Below are 16,331 nucleotides of genomic sequence, written 5' to 3' on the forward strand. Positions count from 1 at the left end.
TAAAAACTTACTTGTTCTAATAGGAAAACTGATAGGTAGAGAATGAATAACTCAGTGTTATGATATCTTAGACACTTCTTGATCGTGAAACACAAGTCAGGATTCAGAAATCTCAGAGAAAAAGAAAAGGAAAACTCAGAGAACAAGTTTTAGAAAAAATAGTAAGTATTTTAGATAATGAGAAATGTTTATAAAATTTTATTTATATTATTGAATTACTTTAACATTAAAATATTTGATCTCTTTATTTTAAAACACTTATCTTTAACACTCTATTTTTTACGTTCTTATTCAATATATTGCATTATTACAATATTTTTAATTATTATTAATACTATTTAATCATAATTAACTTATGAAATAATATTTTGATAAATTAAGAAAATAAAATACACCCATAAATTGAATGGTGTTTTTTCCACCAATGACTGATAACGGTTAAACTTAGCTAATAATATTGTTAAAAAAGCTACACTATCGTTGGATGATAATATTAGTAAGCTTAACTTGGATAGTGATTCATGGTTAAATGGTAGCTTAAATTTGTTTTATAATATCTTGATATATAAGATTTACTTAGAATTACTTATAAAATGAAAGTATCTTGTTTTTTTGTAAAATAACAAATAAGCGGGTCCAACAACTAAAAAAAGAATTTGCACGTGACAGTGTTTTTGTTTTTGCATGTGGAAGCAAATGGATTACCGGGGAGTGGCAGTATCATAAATGCAAAACCGGTTTAACCAGTTTCCTGAGGGTGGAGTGGCTGCAGCGGATAAAAGCAGCATTTAGAGGCATATATATAACCCTCCCTGGCTTGGTTCCTCTCTCACTGAACTCGCACAGGAAGAGAAAGAGAAAGAGAAAGACAGAGAAAGAGAAATAGTTGGGTGAGTGAAAATGGAGTTGTTCTTCTACGCGGTGTTTGGTGGTTTGGCCGCGGTTGTGGCAGCTCTGGAACTGAGCAAGAGCAACAAGGACCGAATCAACACATCTTCCGCATTCAATTCCTTCAAGAACAACTACCTTCTTGTCTATTCCCTCATGATGGGTACAGATCTCTCTCCATCTCTTTAGATCTCGCTCGATCTCTTCCTTCGCTTCTCTCATTTCGCTTGATCTGCCTCTTCCTTCTTTCATTTCTCTATTCCAATACCTTCAATGCTCGCCCTATTCTTTTGTTTTATCTCTCGCCATAATTTCCTCTTATTTTTTCGTCATGGAATATTAATTATCACCGAAATTATAATTGAATCAAGGAGCCATTGTTTGTTTGTTATTACCTTACGTCCTGTTATTTGTGAAATTGATTGTAGCGAGAAATCGAAAACGTTTCAGGCGGATCCTGACGATTAGTTTCTCTGATTGTAGTGACGTGTCAGTTCTGGAAATTGTGATTTCTTTTTCTTTTTTCTTTCTTTCTTTTTTGGTTAATAGTGCATTTCTACACTGTGCATTGGATTATACTTTGTGTTTTACTCCTCTCTTTATATTTAAACTTGGCTTTCTGATTGGAATGATGTTCGATGATATGGTATTTAAAAGGACATTTTAATTTAGTTAAGTTGTCTATCTCTTAAATTGGTTGATTTATTGAATTTATTTTAGTTTATATGTTTGCTGATCTTAATTACGTTTTTTCGTCATTGAGACTGAGGAGAATGGTTTTGGTGATTGGGAAATTGAAAATGCACAAATCTGAAATTTATTATCAGAAGTAGCTCTCTTTGTCGGTTGTGTATGGCTGCAACTTCTATATGTGATCGTGCTATTGTTGAAAATGTCAAGTTGGTATTGGAGTTGTTGTTTTAGTTTTATGGAAATCTAATGGGTTGCCGTTTCTATGGTTAAAGCTGGAGATTGGCTACAAGGTCCATATGTGTACTACCTTTATAGTACATATGGATATGGGAAAGGTGAGATCGGACAACTCTTCATTGCTGGTTTTGGGTCTTCCATGCTCTTTGGAACAATTGTTGGATCTCTGGCTGACAAACAGTGAGATGACTTTTCTGTTTATTATTGTATCTTTCTGCGCACCTGTCATAGCTTTTTTTCAGTGTCTCATGCATCTTATCCTGAAATCAGAGGCCGGAAGAGGGCTTGTGTGACTTACTGCATAACCTACATTTTGAGCTGCATCACCAAGCATTCTCCTCAATACAAGGTCCTGATGTTGGGTCGTATTTTGGGAGGCATTGCCACTTCACTTTTGTTTTCAGCATTTGAATCGTGGCTTGTTGCTGAGCACTTCAAGGTGAGGAATAATTGTTTGATTTAAAGCTTTTTTGCTCTATACTAAGAATATTTTCTCGGGAGATATTGATATAAGACATTCAGAAAGTGCACTTCACTACTGACATGATATATGGTTTTAGATTTATGTCTATTTGCAGGGTGTATCTGACTTGAATTATACAATGTAATTGAACTGCCACGGGCTCAAGAGTCGGGTTTATGTCCTCGTAATGATAATTTAGCTTGATTGTTTTGGACTGTAATTCCAAATTGGGCTAGTCTTGTATGTAGTTGCATGACTTCTTAAGATGTTACTCTTTAAGAATCTAAACACTACTCAAAACATTGCAACTAAAAATTTCAAAAGTAGTTATAAAAGTGTTTCGTTGTGTCTATGTTTAGAGTAAGAGTCTTGGTTCTGTAAATCATGTAAATATATCAATAGAGAAAATTGCATTTTGGTATTTGGATTCATTAAATGGATATTAAATTAAGTTCACGGTGTATACTTGAGACAGTTTTCAGCGTACGCTTCTTGTTAATATGGTTTTTTTATTTTGTCTTGATATCCATTTTGTTACGTTGTGTATTTATGATTCTAAATGTTCTCTGTTTTTTTTCAACTTTAATTTGTCAGAGGGGCTTTGACCAACAATGGCTATCATTAACATTCTCAAAGGCTATATTTCTTGGAAATGGCCTTGTTGCTATTTTGTCTGGTCTATTTGGAAACGTCCTTGTTGATACATTGGCTCTCGGACCTGTGGCCCCCTTTGATGCTGCTTCATGTTTTCTTGCTATTGGTATGGCCATCATACTATCTTCATGGACGGAAAATTTTGGGGATCCTTCCGAGAGCAAGGACTTGCTTACCCAATTCAGGGGTGCTGCTGTTGCCATTGCTTCAGGTAGATTCCTTACCTTAATTTATTTTCTCGTTGTTTTTATGCAATGGTTTGATACAGTAAAGTTGAACTCCGAAACTCTTTACCCGTCATATTAATCTATATATCAGTTTACATATAAAAAATTTGTACTTCATTGTAACCAATAGTAGCTGTAACTTTTTCTCCAAACTATATAATAGGTGTTATTTAAGCTTTCTTAAATGGAACTGATCCAGCAAAGTGACACTTTCGTATGTCTTATTCTGTTATCATTTATTTTATTCAACTCATCTTGTATTCTTTGTGCTCAGATGAAAAAATTGCCTTGCTGGGTGCCATACAGTCTCTCTTTGAAGGTTCAATGTACACCTTTGTGTTTCTATGGACTCCTGCATTGAGCCCAAACGATGAAGAGATTCCCCATGGTTTTATTTTTGCAACTTTCATGTTGGCTTCAATGTTGGGAAGCTCACTTGCATCCAGGTTGATGGCCCGCTCTGCACTCCGAGTAGAGAGCTATATGCAAATTGTTTTTGCAGTTTCTTCTGCTGCTCTGATGCTCCCGATTTTGACCACTGTATGCTATTCTTCCAATATACTCCTCTCATTCCCCTAGTATTGTGATTAACATCTCACATCATTTTTCTATATATTGTCTTTGTTATTGTGTAACAGTTCTTGGTAGTTCCTACTGGTGTGAAAGGTGGAAGCATCTCATTCACTGGCTGCATTCAACTTCTTGGCTTCTGTGCTTTTGAGAGTTGTGTTGGCATATTCTGGCCATCCATTATGAAGATGAGATCTCAATACATTCCCGAGGAGGCCAGGAGCACCATCATGAACTTTTTCCGCATTCCTCTGAACATTTTTGTGTGTGTCGTGCTGTACAATGTATGTTTAACAATCTTCTACTTTAATACAATGCGTTATCTTAATAATATCATAATTTTTTATTTGTTTTTGACCGATTGTGTATTTTCTCTGTGCAGGTTGATGCATTCCCCATCACTGTTATGTTTGGCATGTGCTCAATTTTCCTTTTGGTGGCTTGCATCTTACAAAGGCGACTGATGGCGATTTCAGATAAGCCAAGTAAGACCCTTACACAAATTATCAATTATCTGCTGCTTAAGTTGATTTAGAAATAGGATTGGGATGGACAGAAACCTTATTTAGACTAATTGATTGTGTTTTAAATTTATCCCATCTGGGAACTACTGGGATACCTTTTGTTTATTGCTCCTTCCTGAGGTTGTTCTTGTAGTTCTCTGACAGTTAAAGCAAAGCCAAACAATTTGTCGGCTGTAAGATGTGATATTGATTCCAATTTTGGTTAACTTGGGGAGCTTCTTTTATCTGGAAAAGGATTAATTCACGCGTTATCCCTCCTTTTCTTTTATAGGAATTCAATACTAGAGCTGTGTGTCATTTGGCATGAGCCTATTAGAAAAACGTTCTTACTTTTAGCTGGGATTATTTTTGTTTGAAACAGAAGCAACAGATTGGCAACTGAAGGATAGGGACGGCGAGTCTGAACCATTGAACATTTAACTGGTTTTTGCCCGAGTTTTGCGAAGTCACTGAACTTAAGCTACTTTAGTCTTACTAATGCATTTTCTGTCTACGACTGTGTACGATGCAATCTGAGTGAAGGTAAACCTGATGCTCACAAAGAGAAGAAATTGAAGCAACAAGCAGAAAAGGACAAGAGGAGCAATTTTTTAAGTGTTTTTAGTATAAATATCGTAGTGCATTAGATTTCTATTGGCTATTACTTGAGGAGAAATCTCCGTTTTGGTAGTTCTGATGGTATTCTTTTAGGGGGCAGTATCTAAGTTTGTCCCGTTTGGAATAGTATATATGCCATACTATTTCTTTCTATATCTTTTTATTTTGTAATGAAAAATCGCACTCCATTCAATTAATGCATCTCATTTTATCTTCCCTTACCAACGCGTACAACTATCACCATTATGCGCACCATTTTAAAGATGTAATGACAAAGGTCAAAAGGCAAAAATATCGTTTGACAGAAAAACTCTCAAAGTAAGTTTCTTTTGCATAAGGAAAGAAGGTTACCACACCATGACAAGTGAGTGAAAAACAAGATGTATCAAACCTCCTCCTCTTTTTCTTTTTCTCTCATATTTATATAATTATTTTCACCTCACATATAATCTTTTCATACGTAAATTGGCTCTTCTCATTCTAGCACTTTTTATGTCCATAATTATAGGGATTAGTCGACACATGTTCATTCTTCGTAATAGAATTATTCTCCTCTAGATTATTTTATTGAATTGTTCTTGTGCTATTACCACTTATGACATTACTATCTCTATTAAAATCAACATTGTACTTCTTAAGGTTGAAGTCAAGATAAGCGTTTTGCACTTCCCAAATAACATGTTTTACACAGTCTTAATGTATCAAAACCTAAGGAATATGTTAGTTGCCCAGTAGTAACTTGAGATTGCAAAATCTCATGTTGCTTAATATAAGATCTCTATCATTAGTAACTAGAGGAAGTGGAATATATGATTTTTGATGAACACTGCGGCATGGTTTCAATTGCAACACATGAAAAATAGGATAAATTCGAGCAGTACAGTAGATAATACATTAGATATTAGGGAAAGGACCAAAGCATCATATATTTAATTTCTAGTTTTTTTCCAAAGCAACTGAAGTTTGTCTTGGAGCTTAACCAACACCATATCTCCCACTTTGAATTCCATATGACATCTCTTATCCGCTTGCTTCTTTATATATTGTTGGGCTTTATGCAAATTGCCTTTTAACTATTGCAGAACAACATCACATTGTTGCTACAGTTCCTGCAAAGTAGATGAATCCTTTGAATCTGTAACATATTTATCAATCCTAAGAGAATCTTGACCATATACTACCTTGAATGGTGTCATACTCCTATTGAGGTGTATACAGTATCATACTAAAATTATGCCCAAGGTAACAATTTCAACCACATCTTTGGATTGTCATAAGCAAAACAATGTAAATACACTTCTAAACAATGATTAGCAACTTCAGATTGGACATAAGATTGAGGATGGTATGCGGTGCTCATGGTCAAAGAAGTGCCACTCAATCGGAAGTGTTGTTTTCAGAATTGACTCATAAAAACTGTCTTTATCAGATACAATAAACTTAGGAAATCCATGCAATTTCACCACGGTCTGCATGAACAATTCAGCCACTTTCACACTAGTGTAATATGCTTTTTGATGAACAAAACGGACATACTTAGAAAGTCTATCAATCACTACCATGATCATTGTAAAACCACAAGCATTGGGTAGTCCCGTGATGAAATCCATCGCGATATCATCCCATATTTCTGCTGGAATGGGAAGAGGATGCAACAAGCCGGAAGGTAGTGTATTAGAAGAATTATCTTGTTGACAAATCAAACATTGTTTAACAAAATCAACTATGTCTTTATGTAGACCTTATTGGTGAAATTGTGCAGCAATCCGAGATACAGTTCTTGCAACACCCGAGTGTTCGCCTAGTGGAGAAGAGTGGAATTCATATAATATGTGTTGAATCAAATCATGATTCCTAGGAATAATCAGTCTACCATTCCAGTATAACTATTCATAATGTGTGGAATAATTAGGGTGAGGAGGGGTACCTTTACGACATAACTCACAGGTGTTGTTTAATTCCGTATTTGCTGCAATCGCGACACACAATACGAATAGAATTGTCAAGTTTGGTTGAGACCATGCCATGAAAAAGGATCTAAACAAAGCATTTATTGCCAAATTGTTCTTCCTCGGTTTGTACTCGATAATAAAGTCGTCGCTTAACAACTTATGTAACCAAGACTGTTGTTTAGGCATTTGCAATCACTATTGGTTAAGGCTCCTAAGACTCTTTTGATCTGTCCTAATTAAGAATTTGTGCCCCAAAAGGTAATGCATGAATTTTGCCATCGCTTCAGTGATGACATATAGTTCCCGCATATAAGTTTATTGTTTATGAAGTCTGGGTTTAATTTCTTCGAAAAGAAAGCAACTAAATGATTGTTTTGACTAAGCATGACTTCAATATCAGTCCTTGGTGCATCTGTTTCTAGTACAAAAGACGTAGAAAAGTTTGGAATAGCGAATACTAGAGCCTGAGTTAAAGAAGACTTAAGTGTTTCAAAAGTCGTAGTAGCAACAACATCCCATTTAAATTTGTCTTTCTTGAGCAAATTTGTCAAATGAGCTGCAATTGATGCATGACCCTTGATAAAGTTCCTATAATAACTCGTAAGACTGAAAAAACTCCTTAATTGCATGATGTTAGTAGGAAAAGGCCAAGCTAACACAACTTGTACCTTGGAAGCATCTATAGCTCCGCCTTGACCCGAAAAAATATGTCCTAAGTATTCCACTTGAGTAAGATGAAATGAACACTTAGATAACTTGGCAAACAATTTGTGCTTCCTTAGAAATTACAAGACAACTTCTACTTCTTGTAAATGAGAAGACCACTTTGGATTGTATACTAGTACGTTGTAAAAAAAAAAAAACCAACACAGATTTCCTCATCATATCTTAAAAGATTTCATTCATCAAGCACTAGAATGTAGTCGAAGCTAGACCCGTCAATTTGGCCCCTCTAATATGGTTTGGCCCTGACCCACGTGAGTTGGGGTCAGAAAAGCCCACAGGACCAAAAAGCCCTTCATAGAAAAAGCTCATAGGACCAAAAAGCTCTTCATAGAAAAAGCCCATAGGGCCAAAATATCTATAAAAGCCCTAAGGGTTAGGGTCAACCAATGGGCTTTTTTTTTAGAATTTCTTTTATATTTTAAATAGAAGAAAAAGTGTAATTAATTCTAATTTGTTGCAAGTCTAAGTGTTATAATTTCTAAAATTAATCTAATTATATTTGCTAGACCAAAATTACTTAATTATCTTTTTTATTATATAAAATAATATTTATTTTTCATACTTAAAATTCTATAAATAATCTTGTTTGAATATATACACTATATATTGAATTTAAATTATGATATAATATTTCGTTTTTTTAAAAGTTCTAATATTCGACAACGATTCCATTTTTCCACATACACTGCTTCACACCTATAATAATCCAAAATTCACACCTATAATAATCCAAAATTTTTCGTCCAAAAATTAAACAAATAATTAATTTGACCCAAAATACAAACAATAAAAAGATAAAAAAAAACAGAAATTCAAAGAAAACTCATGTTGAAAGGCAAAGAAGGAATAGAAAACTCCAATAATTTAAGTGACTACTAATGAAATTCTTTCAATTTATTTTATACTTTTGCAAAAAAAAAAATTGTCATGAGATTTATCTTATATCATTATCAAAGCAAATAAAAAAAGCATTTATACAAGCCAAATTAAGACTAGAAATCATCAAATTCATATTAGAGATCTTTAGTTGAATTACAACTTATCATTTACTATAAAAAAAATGTATTTATAGAAAATAATTATATGTATCATCCATGAAACTCATATTACAATGTTTACACATACAAAAGAAAAAAAAAAACTTATTATGAGAATGTCACAACAATTTTGAGACATGATTGAAAGAGATAAAACTAAAGACACTGAAAATATTTTTTTTAAGTAATATTCTTATTTATAATTACATCGTTAATATTTCAATAAGTTCCTTTTTGTCTAATATAAAATCGATTTATCCATAATACTTTTGTAATTGTTATTATATGGAAATATGAACCATTTATGACAAGAAAATCATTAAATTAAATTTAGAAATTAAAATAATTAGTTACTATATTAATTACATAGATATCAATTAAAAATTATAAAATTATTGATATGTAAAATAGTATTTTTTTTTTATAAATAAAAAATTGTAATTGGTTTATTAATTATAATTTAAATTAATCATTGTTATTTTTTAAATATTTAATATTACTCATTTTAAATTATTCTCTAATTTTAAATTAAAAACTAATTTAATGAAAAAACTTAATAATGTTAGAGATCCATTTATACTCTAATTTTTGTGAATAATAATAATTTTTTTAGTTTGTAAAATAGTATTTAAATTAATTAATATAATTACTAATTATTATTATAATAATTTTATAAAGAAAAAATATAAATAGTGAATGATAAATTAAAATGTGATATTATTTTTTTAACTAAACAATATCTTGATAATATGTAACCATCATTATGATGTATTAAATACAAAATGTTTGTATTTGTAAAATTATAGATACTGATTGTTGAGTTAACAGTTTATTACTAAAATAGTATGCAACACTTTCTTTTAAAGATTTAATAAAAAAAATCTTGCTCATTTATCAATTTTGTGATTTAAAAGCACCAGAAGAAAAAAAAAAAAAATATATATATATATATATATATATATATATATATATTTATTTATTTGAGTTTTGCATTTTTTTGAAAAATAATTAAAAGATCATAATTATCATAATTATAAAAATGAATATAAATGATTTCTATTAATTTTATAAATAATTTTTTGTTATAAATAATTATTTTACTTTATCAAAATAGTAAATTTTATAAATAATTAAATAAATAATAACGTTTAATTTACAAAAATGAAATTAATAAGTTAATTATTTTAATTAAAATATATATTTAATAAAATAATAATGTTTATTTTTAATTTATAAAAAACAATTATTTTTATTTCTCTATTTTATAAGTATTTATAATATATATATATATATATTTGGAAAACTGATAGATATTAAATGAATTATTTATAATTAACATTTACTGGTTGTTTATAAGATTAAAATGTAAATTTTCAATATTAATTTTTTATATTTGGAAGTTTAATTTACATAAAACCTCATTTTTTATCTTTCTAATGCGGTTATTTGAGAAATTTGATTCATAAATATTTAATATATATATAATATATAACATAATATATGAGAGAAATATTACAATAAATTATGTATATGTAAATTATATTTTTTCTAAAATTTAATTAAAGTTGTGCAATGGGGCTAAATCCACTTTAACTCTGAGCTTATTCTACTTGAGAGGAAGTTTAAGGGGTTTGGGTTTTTTCCTGACCTCCTACTTGAGGGGCTTCTTAAAACATGGCTTTTCCAATAATGGGTTGGGGCTAAAATAGAATATTATCCCTAGATTATTGAGAGAATATATTGTTATTATTATAGGTGATTTGGAGTAATAATGTTACATTATTATAGAATAATTACAGTAATAATGTTACATTATTATAGAATATTTATAGGGATAAAATAGCATAATTATAGATTCTTTCTCTTGTATATATTTCTCATATTTTATTCAAAATTAATAAGACAGTTTTTCCCCTATTTTCTTTCTTTACACAGTATCAGAGCAGATTTTCTGATCCTTTCCGACTTTGTCTTTGTTGTCGCTGGTGGCGGCCACCAGCGGCCCCCTAAAAGTCTCCTTTTCAACCTGTGCTTTTATACTTCAATGGACAATCTCTTGTTTTTGTCTTGCATTTGTCTGGTGTTGCCATCCGGCCAACGTCTCTGACCATTGTCGCCGGCCACCGTCGTCGACCACTTTCGCGACCATCGTCTCCGCCACTTGTGCCACTGATGCACCAACACCTAGTCCTACCTCTATTGCTTCCGCTATCTTCTTCTCTATTCTGAAGGCCTCCCTTATGTTCAGGGCAGTTAAGTCCCTTGAAGTTTTGTTGCTACTCAGGGCAGTGAAGTCCCTGAAGGTTTGTTGTTGTTTGCCTCTGCAGGATAGTCGTTTCTTGAAGGCCTCCCATATGTTCAGGGCAGTTAAGTCCCTTGAAGGTTTGTTACTGTTTAGGGTGATTAAGTCCCTACAGGTTTTTGGCTGTTAGCCTTTTAATTCTAGCCGCTGCAGGGTAGTGTAGTCCCTACAGGTTTGTTGTTGTTTGCCTCTGGAGGACAAATGTTTCCGAAAGGCTTGTTGTTGTTTAGGGCAGTTAAGTCCCTTGAAGTTTTGTTGCTGTTTAGGGTGATTAAGTCCCTACAGGTTTGTGGCTATTAGCCTTTTAATTCCAGCCGCTGCAGGATAGTGTAATCCCTGCAGGTCTGTTGCTGTTTTCCCCTGCAGTTTGTTGCTGCAGGCCCTTCATTTGTTCTTGCAATTTGTTGTTCATCAATAGTGGCGAACAACGGAAATGACGGCGCGCCGATGACACTCTTGAAGACAGATTACATATTTCAAATTGAGTTTATGTATTCCAAGCTTTGTCCATACAATCTGTATGCTCCAACTTGAGGGGGGTGTGTTGGAAGTCCCACATGGACTAGAGATAAGGCCAATTTATAATATATAAGGGGTGCAGACCTCACCTTACAAGCCAGTTTTGTGGGGTTGAGTTAGGCCTAGAACCCACTTCTAACATGGTATCAGAGCTATGGTTAGAGCCTATCCTAGCGATATTTGTTGGGCATATTGTTCCACCCATTATTGGGCCGTTATCGGACCACCCATTAATAACTAGTCTCACGCTCGATATGTATGTACCTCGGCGTGAGGGGGGTGTGTTGGAAGTCCCACATCGACTAGAGATAAGGCCAATTTATAATATATAAGTGGGGTGCAGACCTCACCTTACAAGCCGGTTTTGTGGGGTTGAGTTAGGCCTAGAACCCACTTCTAACATGGTATCAGAGCTATGGTTAGAGCCTATCTTAGCGATATTTGTTGGGCATATTGTTCCACCCGCTATTGGGCCGTTATCGGACCACCCATTAATATCTAGTCTCACGCTCGAGATGTATATACCTCGGCGTGAGGGGGGTGTGTTGGAAGTCCCACATCGACTAGAGATAAGGCCAATTTATAATATATAAGTGGGGTGCAGACCTCACCTTACAAGCCGGTTTTGTGGGGTTGAGTTAGGCCTAGAACCCACTTCTAACAGTATTGTCTTTCTTCTTAACCAATACAATTGGTGAAGAGAAGGGGTTATTATTGGGCACTATAATGCCTTCTTGTAACATCTCTCTGACCATCTTCTTAATTTGTTTCTTGATTGTGAGGGTATCTATAGGGTTCAACCTTAATAGGACTAGCTCCTATAATCAAAGGAATACAATTATTGTTTTATCTATTAGGAGGAAGACCAATAAGAACCGCAAAAACATCATGATAGGTATGCATAAGTAATGCTAATTCAGGATCCAAATTCTCAGGTAATTGCAACCCGGGATTAACAACACAACGAGGTTGCTGAAACTGTAGTGCAAATAGTTTAGATATTGCATAAGTAATTAGAAATCTCTAAAGATGATTGTATTGGGCTAGAGTTGAAAGTTGTGGTTTATCACCATGAAGTGTAATAAAATTACCTTCCACAAAGAACTTCAATGTCAAAGCCTTGTAGTGAAAAATTTGGGAGCCTAAAGTAGCTAACCAATCTGCCCCTAAGACCAAATCTGAACCTGAGATTAGCAATAAGTAAAATGGTAGTTTTAAAGAGTGCCCTTGGATCCGGACGTCACCTACCCTCATCCTACCTTCCATAGTCAAGGAATTGCCAAAAACCGACTAAGACCTGAAATCCAATTGTGGGTTTAATGGCTAATTTTAAACAATGGACAAGTCGCAGTTGCAAGAAGTTGGTGACCAACGAGTTCCTAAGAAAATCGCTACCAACTTAACCAAGCGGTGAATGAGGCGACTCTGCCACTTTCGCAAAGCACAGACCACAATGTCATGACACATGTTTTCTCGCCTTAAATCCCATTTCAAATCTCACTGGACAACTGGGAACTTTGAGAGGACAAAAAGGCGAACTTAGAGGCTTTGAATTTCAAATCCAAACACCATCAAAAGCTTGCTAAGGCTTGGGAAGCTTGTGTACTGTATAGGAGGGCCGATCGGTGGAGGCCACCAAGAGAGAACGATCAGACAAATAAGCTTTGCGTCAGCCACCGAGAGTCAGGACTTAAATAACTAAGATGCACACCATCCGGTCGAAAAATAATAGAGACCGAATAGATAACCTACAATGATAATCATCCCTAAACATCGTTTTTAATGAAGTTTACTGGTAAGTGTTACTTAGTAAGTAATTGGCCATAATTGGACTGCGATTATAGTTTCACTAATCTCAAAGCCCATCTCGAAGCCTATAAATAGAAGTCAAAAGTAAGAAGGTAGGTAATTGCATTTATTACGAATTGAAGACTTTGTTGTTGTTAAGAAAATGCTTTAGGAATGTTTTATTTTTAATTTAATTGAGTCAAAGTTTGTTCCTTATTTTTATGATTTAGTTAATTTTTAATTATAGGTTGAAGTAGTGGATTAAAATTAGGATAAAAATGATAGGATTTAGTTAATTTTATGGGTTGAAGTAGTGGATTAAAATTAGGATAAAAATGTTAGTGGGTAGTTACTTTTTTTAAGTTTTAAATATTGCAACGTTTCTCATTTTTCATAATCAATAATACAGAAGCATTTTAGCTTCAAACGTGTTACTATTTTGATTCTAAAAACCAACAATTGGTATCAGAGCCTCTTTCTTGAGGGACCTGTTAGAGAAAAATTTGAAAGCATGGAAGGAGATTCAAAATTTTCAACAATAGCACCATCCGTCTTTGATGGTGAAAATTATCAAATTTGGACAGTATGAATGGAAGGATACCTAGAAGCTCTGGATCTATGGGAGACAGTTGAAGAAGATTATGAAATTCCTATGCTACGTGGCAATCCAACGATGGCTCAAATCAAGAATCACAAGGACGGAAAAACCAAAAAAGCTAAGGCAAAGGTGTGCCTCTTTGTTGCAGTTTCACCAACCAAAGCAATATGGGATTATCTCAAAGAAGATTATGATGGAGATGATCGAATTAAAGGCATGAAGGTGTTGAATCTCATTAGAGACTTTGAATTGCAGAAGATGAAGGAATCTGAAACTATCAAGGAGTACTCTAAGAGGGGCTTCTGAACATAGCAAACAGAGTAAGATTGCTTGGTTTTGAATTTAAGGACTCTTGTATTGTTGAAAAAATTCTGGTTATCGTACTTGAAAGATTTGAAGCTACCATAAGCACCTTAGAAAACACTAAGGATTTTTCCAAGATCACCTTGGCAGAGTTGCTAAATTACTTGCAGGCACAAAAGCAACGAAGGGCTATGAGAGAAGAAGGCTTTCTTAAGGAAGTCTTGCCTGCTAAACATGAAGACAGTTGGAAAAACAAAAAAAGAACCAACAACCAAATAGAGAAGGTGTTGTCAGAAATGAAAGCAAAGCAAGAAGCTCCAAGGGAAAGTATCTTCCTTACAAGCATTGCAACAGGATGGGTCATCCTCCATTCAAGTGCTAGAGAAGGCCTGACGCTAAATGCACCAAGTGCAATCAACTTGGGCATGAAGCTATCATATGCAAGAACTAAAATCAACAGCAAGAAGAAGGTGCTCAAATTGCAAATGAAGAGGAGGAAGATAAACTTTTTGTTGCAACTTTTTTTTCAACCAATGCTTCAAATGAATCTTGGCTAATCGATAATGGTTGTACTAACCACATGACCTTTGACAAGGCACTCTTTAGAGATATGAGGTCAACTGATGTCACCAAAGTTAGAATAGGCAATGGTTATTATATCTTAGTAAAAGGAAATGAGACAATTGCAATTACAAGTTGTGTAGGCACAAAATTTATTCCAAATGTTCTTTTCGTTCCTGAAATTGACCAAAATTTGTTAAGTGTTGTTCAACTATTGAAAGAGGATTTAAAGTTATTTTTGAAGACAAAAATTGATTGATTAAAGATGCAGCCGGTCAACATATGTTCAAGGTGAAAATGAAAGGGAAAAGCTTTTCTCTAAAACCATTGGAGGAGGAGCAAATTGTTTTCTCACTCAAGGAAAATGTAATAGAAATCTGGCACAAGAGGTTCAGACATCCACATCATATGTTTGGTGCAAAGAGTTTCTCTTATTTTGCAGCAATGGCTGCAACATCGGTTTTGATCCTTCTCAATGTGGTTGTGGTTTGCTATGGAGGAAAAAAATTTCTTTTATCAGGAAGGTCGATAAGGCTGAGGACATGCCTCTTCAAAGGGATGTATTTGTTGCCCTATCTAGCTACAATGCTCCTCAGCAGGTTCATATAATAATAAGTGACCATGTGGGAAGGGCCATGATCGTACCATGGGTGATCGTGGATGAACCAGAAAACGATTTAGTACGTTATTGGAACGAGGTGTACAAGGAAGACTTTTTTTACTATGAAGACGAAGAAGAAAAGGAGTCTGAAGGTGCTAATAAAATCGACGATAAAGCTGTCAAGAAGGGTTATGTTGGAATTCACAGTTCAGGATTAAGAGGGTTTTTTTCGGAAGTCAGATTGACCCTTCATGGACTTTTGCTGCCCCTAAAGCAAGGAGGAGTGTTAAGAAAATGGTTTAGAAGTGTTTTATTTTTAATTTAATTGAGTAAAAGTCTGTTCTTTATTTTTAGGATTTAGTTAATTTTTAATTACGGGTTGAAGCAGTGGATTAAAATTAGGATAAAAAAGTTAGTGGGTAGTTACTTTTTTAAGTTTTAAATATTGCAACGTTTGTAATTATTTCATAATCAATAATATAGAAGCATTATAGCTTCAAACGTGCTACTGTTTTGATTCTAAAAACCAACCATTGTGACCCTTAATAAGATTAATTACTAACTTGAGCGTCGGAGTACCTTTGACAGGTACACCGTACAATTTGGATTGTAGTCAAGAAAGGACTTAGATCGAGAACTTTCATAATTACCTAACCTGACTTGAAGAAAGTGTGAAGAAGTGTTTTGTAAAAGATCTTCGACCTTACACCCGAAACAAATAACATTTATATATATATATATATATATATATATATATATATATATATTTAAAATTAACTCGTGCCATACTTGTTAATTTTCATCAATTCTGTCATGTACCTGAACACACTCCAACTCCTTTAATAAAATTTAGTAATTTGTTATTATTTTATAATATTACAAAATATATTTTCTTTGAACGGTGATACATTCCGCAACGTTAAAGGCATGAAATGTGCAACTTTAAAATTGTTGCTGCATGGTCAAAACCACTATCGCAAGGCACGCTCCCAACGTTTTAATATATTAAAAATATTTTATTTTTCTAAAAGATATCTTGGTTTTTTGGATCATGGGCCTGATCCATGAGCTCTACAAATAAAGCACTCCAT

At 33.7% G+C, this 16,331-nt stretch overlaps 1 protein-coding gene across 1 annotated transcript; it reads left to right on the forward strand.

Moving 5' to 3' along the window:
- Positions 1-808: 808 nt before the first annotated feature.
- Positions 809-5,074, forward strand: LOC106775993 (molybdate-anion transporter). Its single transcript, XM_014663274.2, has 8 exons — positions 809-1,051; positions 1,854-1,998; positions 2,089-2,257; positions 2,876-3,146; positions 3,437-3,702; positions 3,801-4,016; positions 4,115-4,217; positions 4,618-5,074. The coding sequence occupies exons 1-8, from the start codon at positions 901-903 to the stop codon at positions 4,674-4,676; spliced, it is 1,380 nt and encodes a 459-aa protein (XP_014518760.1). The 5' UTR covers positions 809-900; the 3' UTR covers positions 4,677-5,074.
- The last annotated feature ends 11,257 nt before the right edge of the window (positions 5,075-16,331 follow it).

This window comes from Vigna radiata, chromosome 10, assembly GCF_000741045.1.
Source record: "Vigna radiata var. radiata cultivar VC1973A chromosome 10, Vradiata_ver6, whole genome shotgun sequence".
Lineage (NCBI taxonomy): Eukaryota > Viridiplantae > Streptophyta > Magnoliopsida > Fabales > Fabaceae > Vigna > Vigna radiata.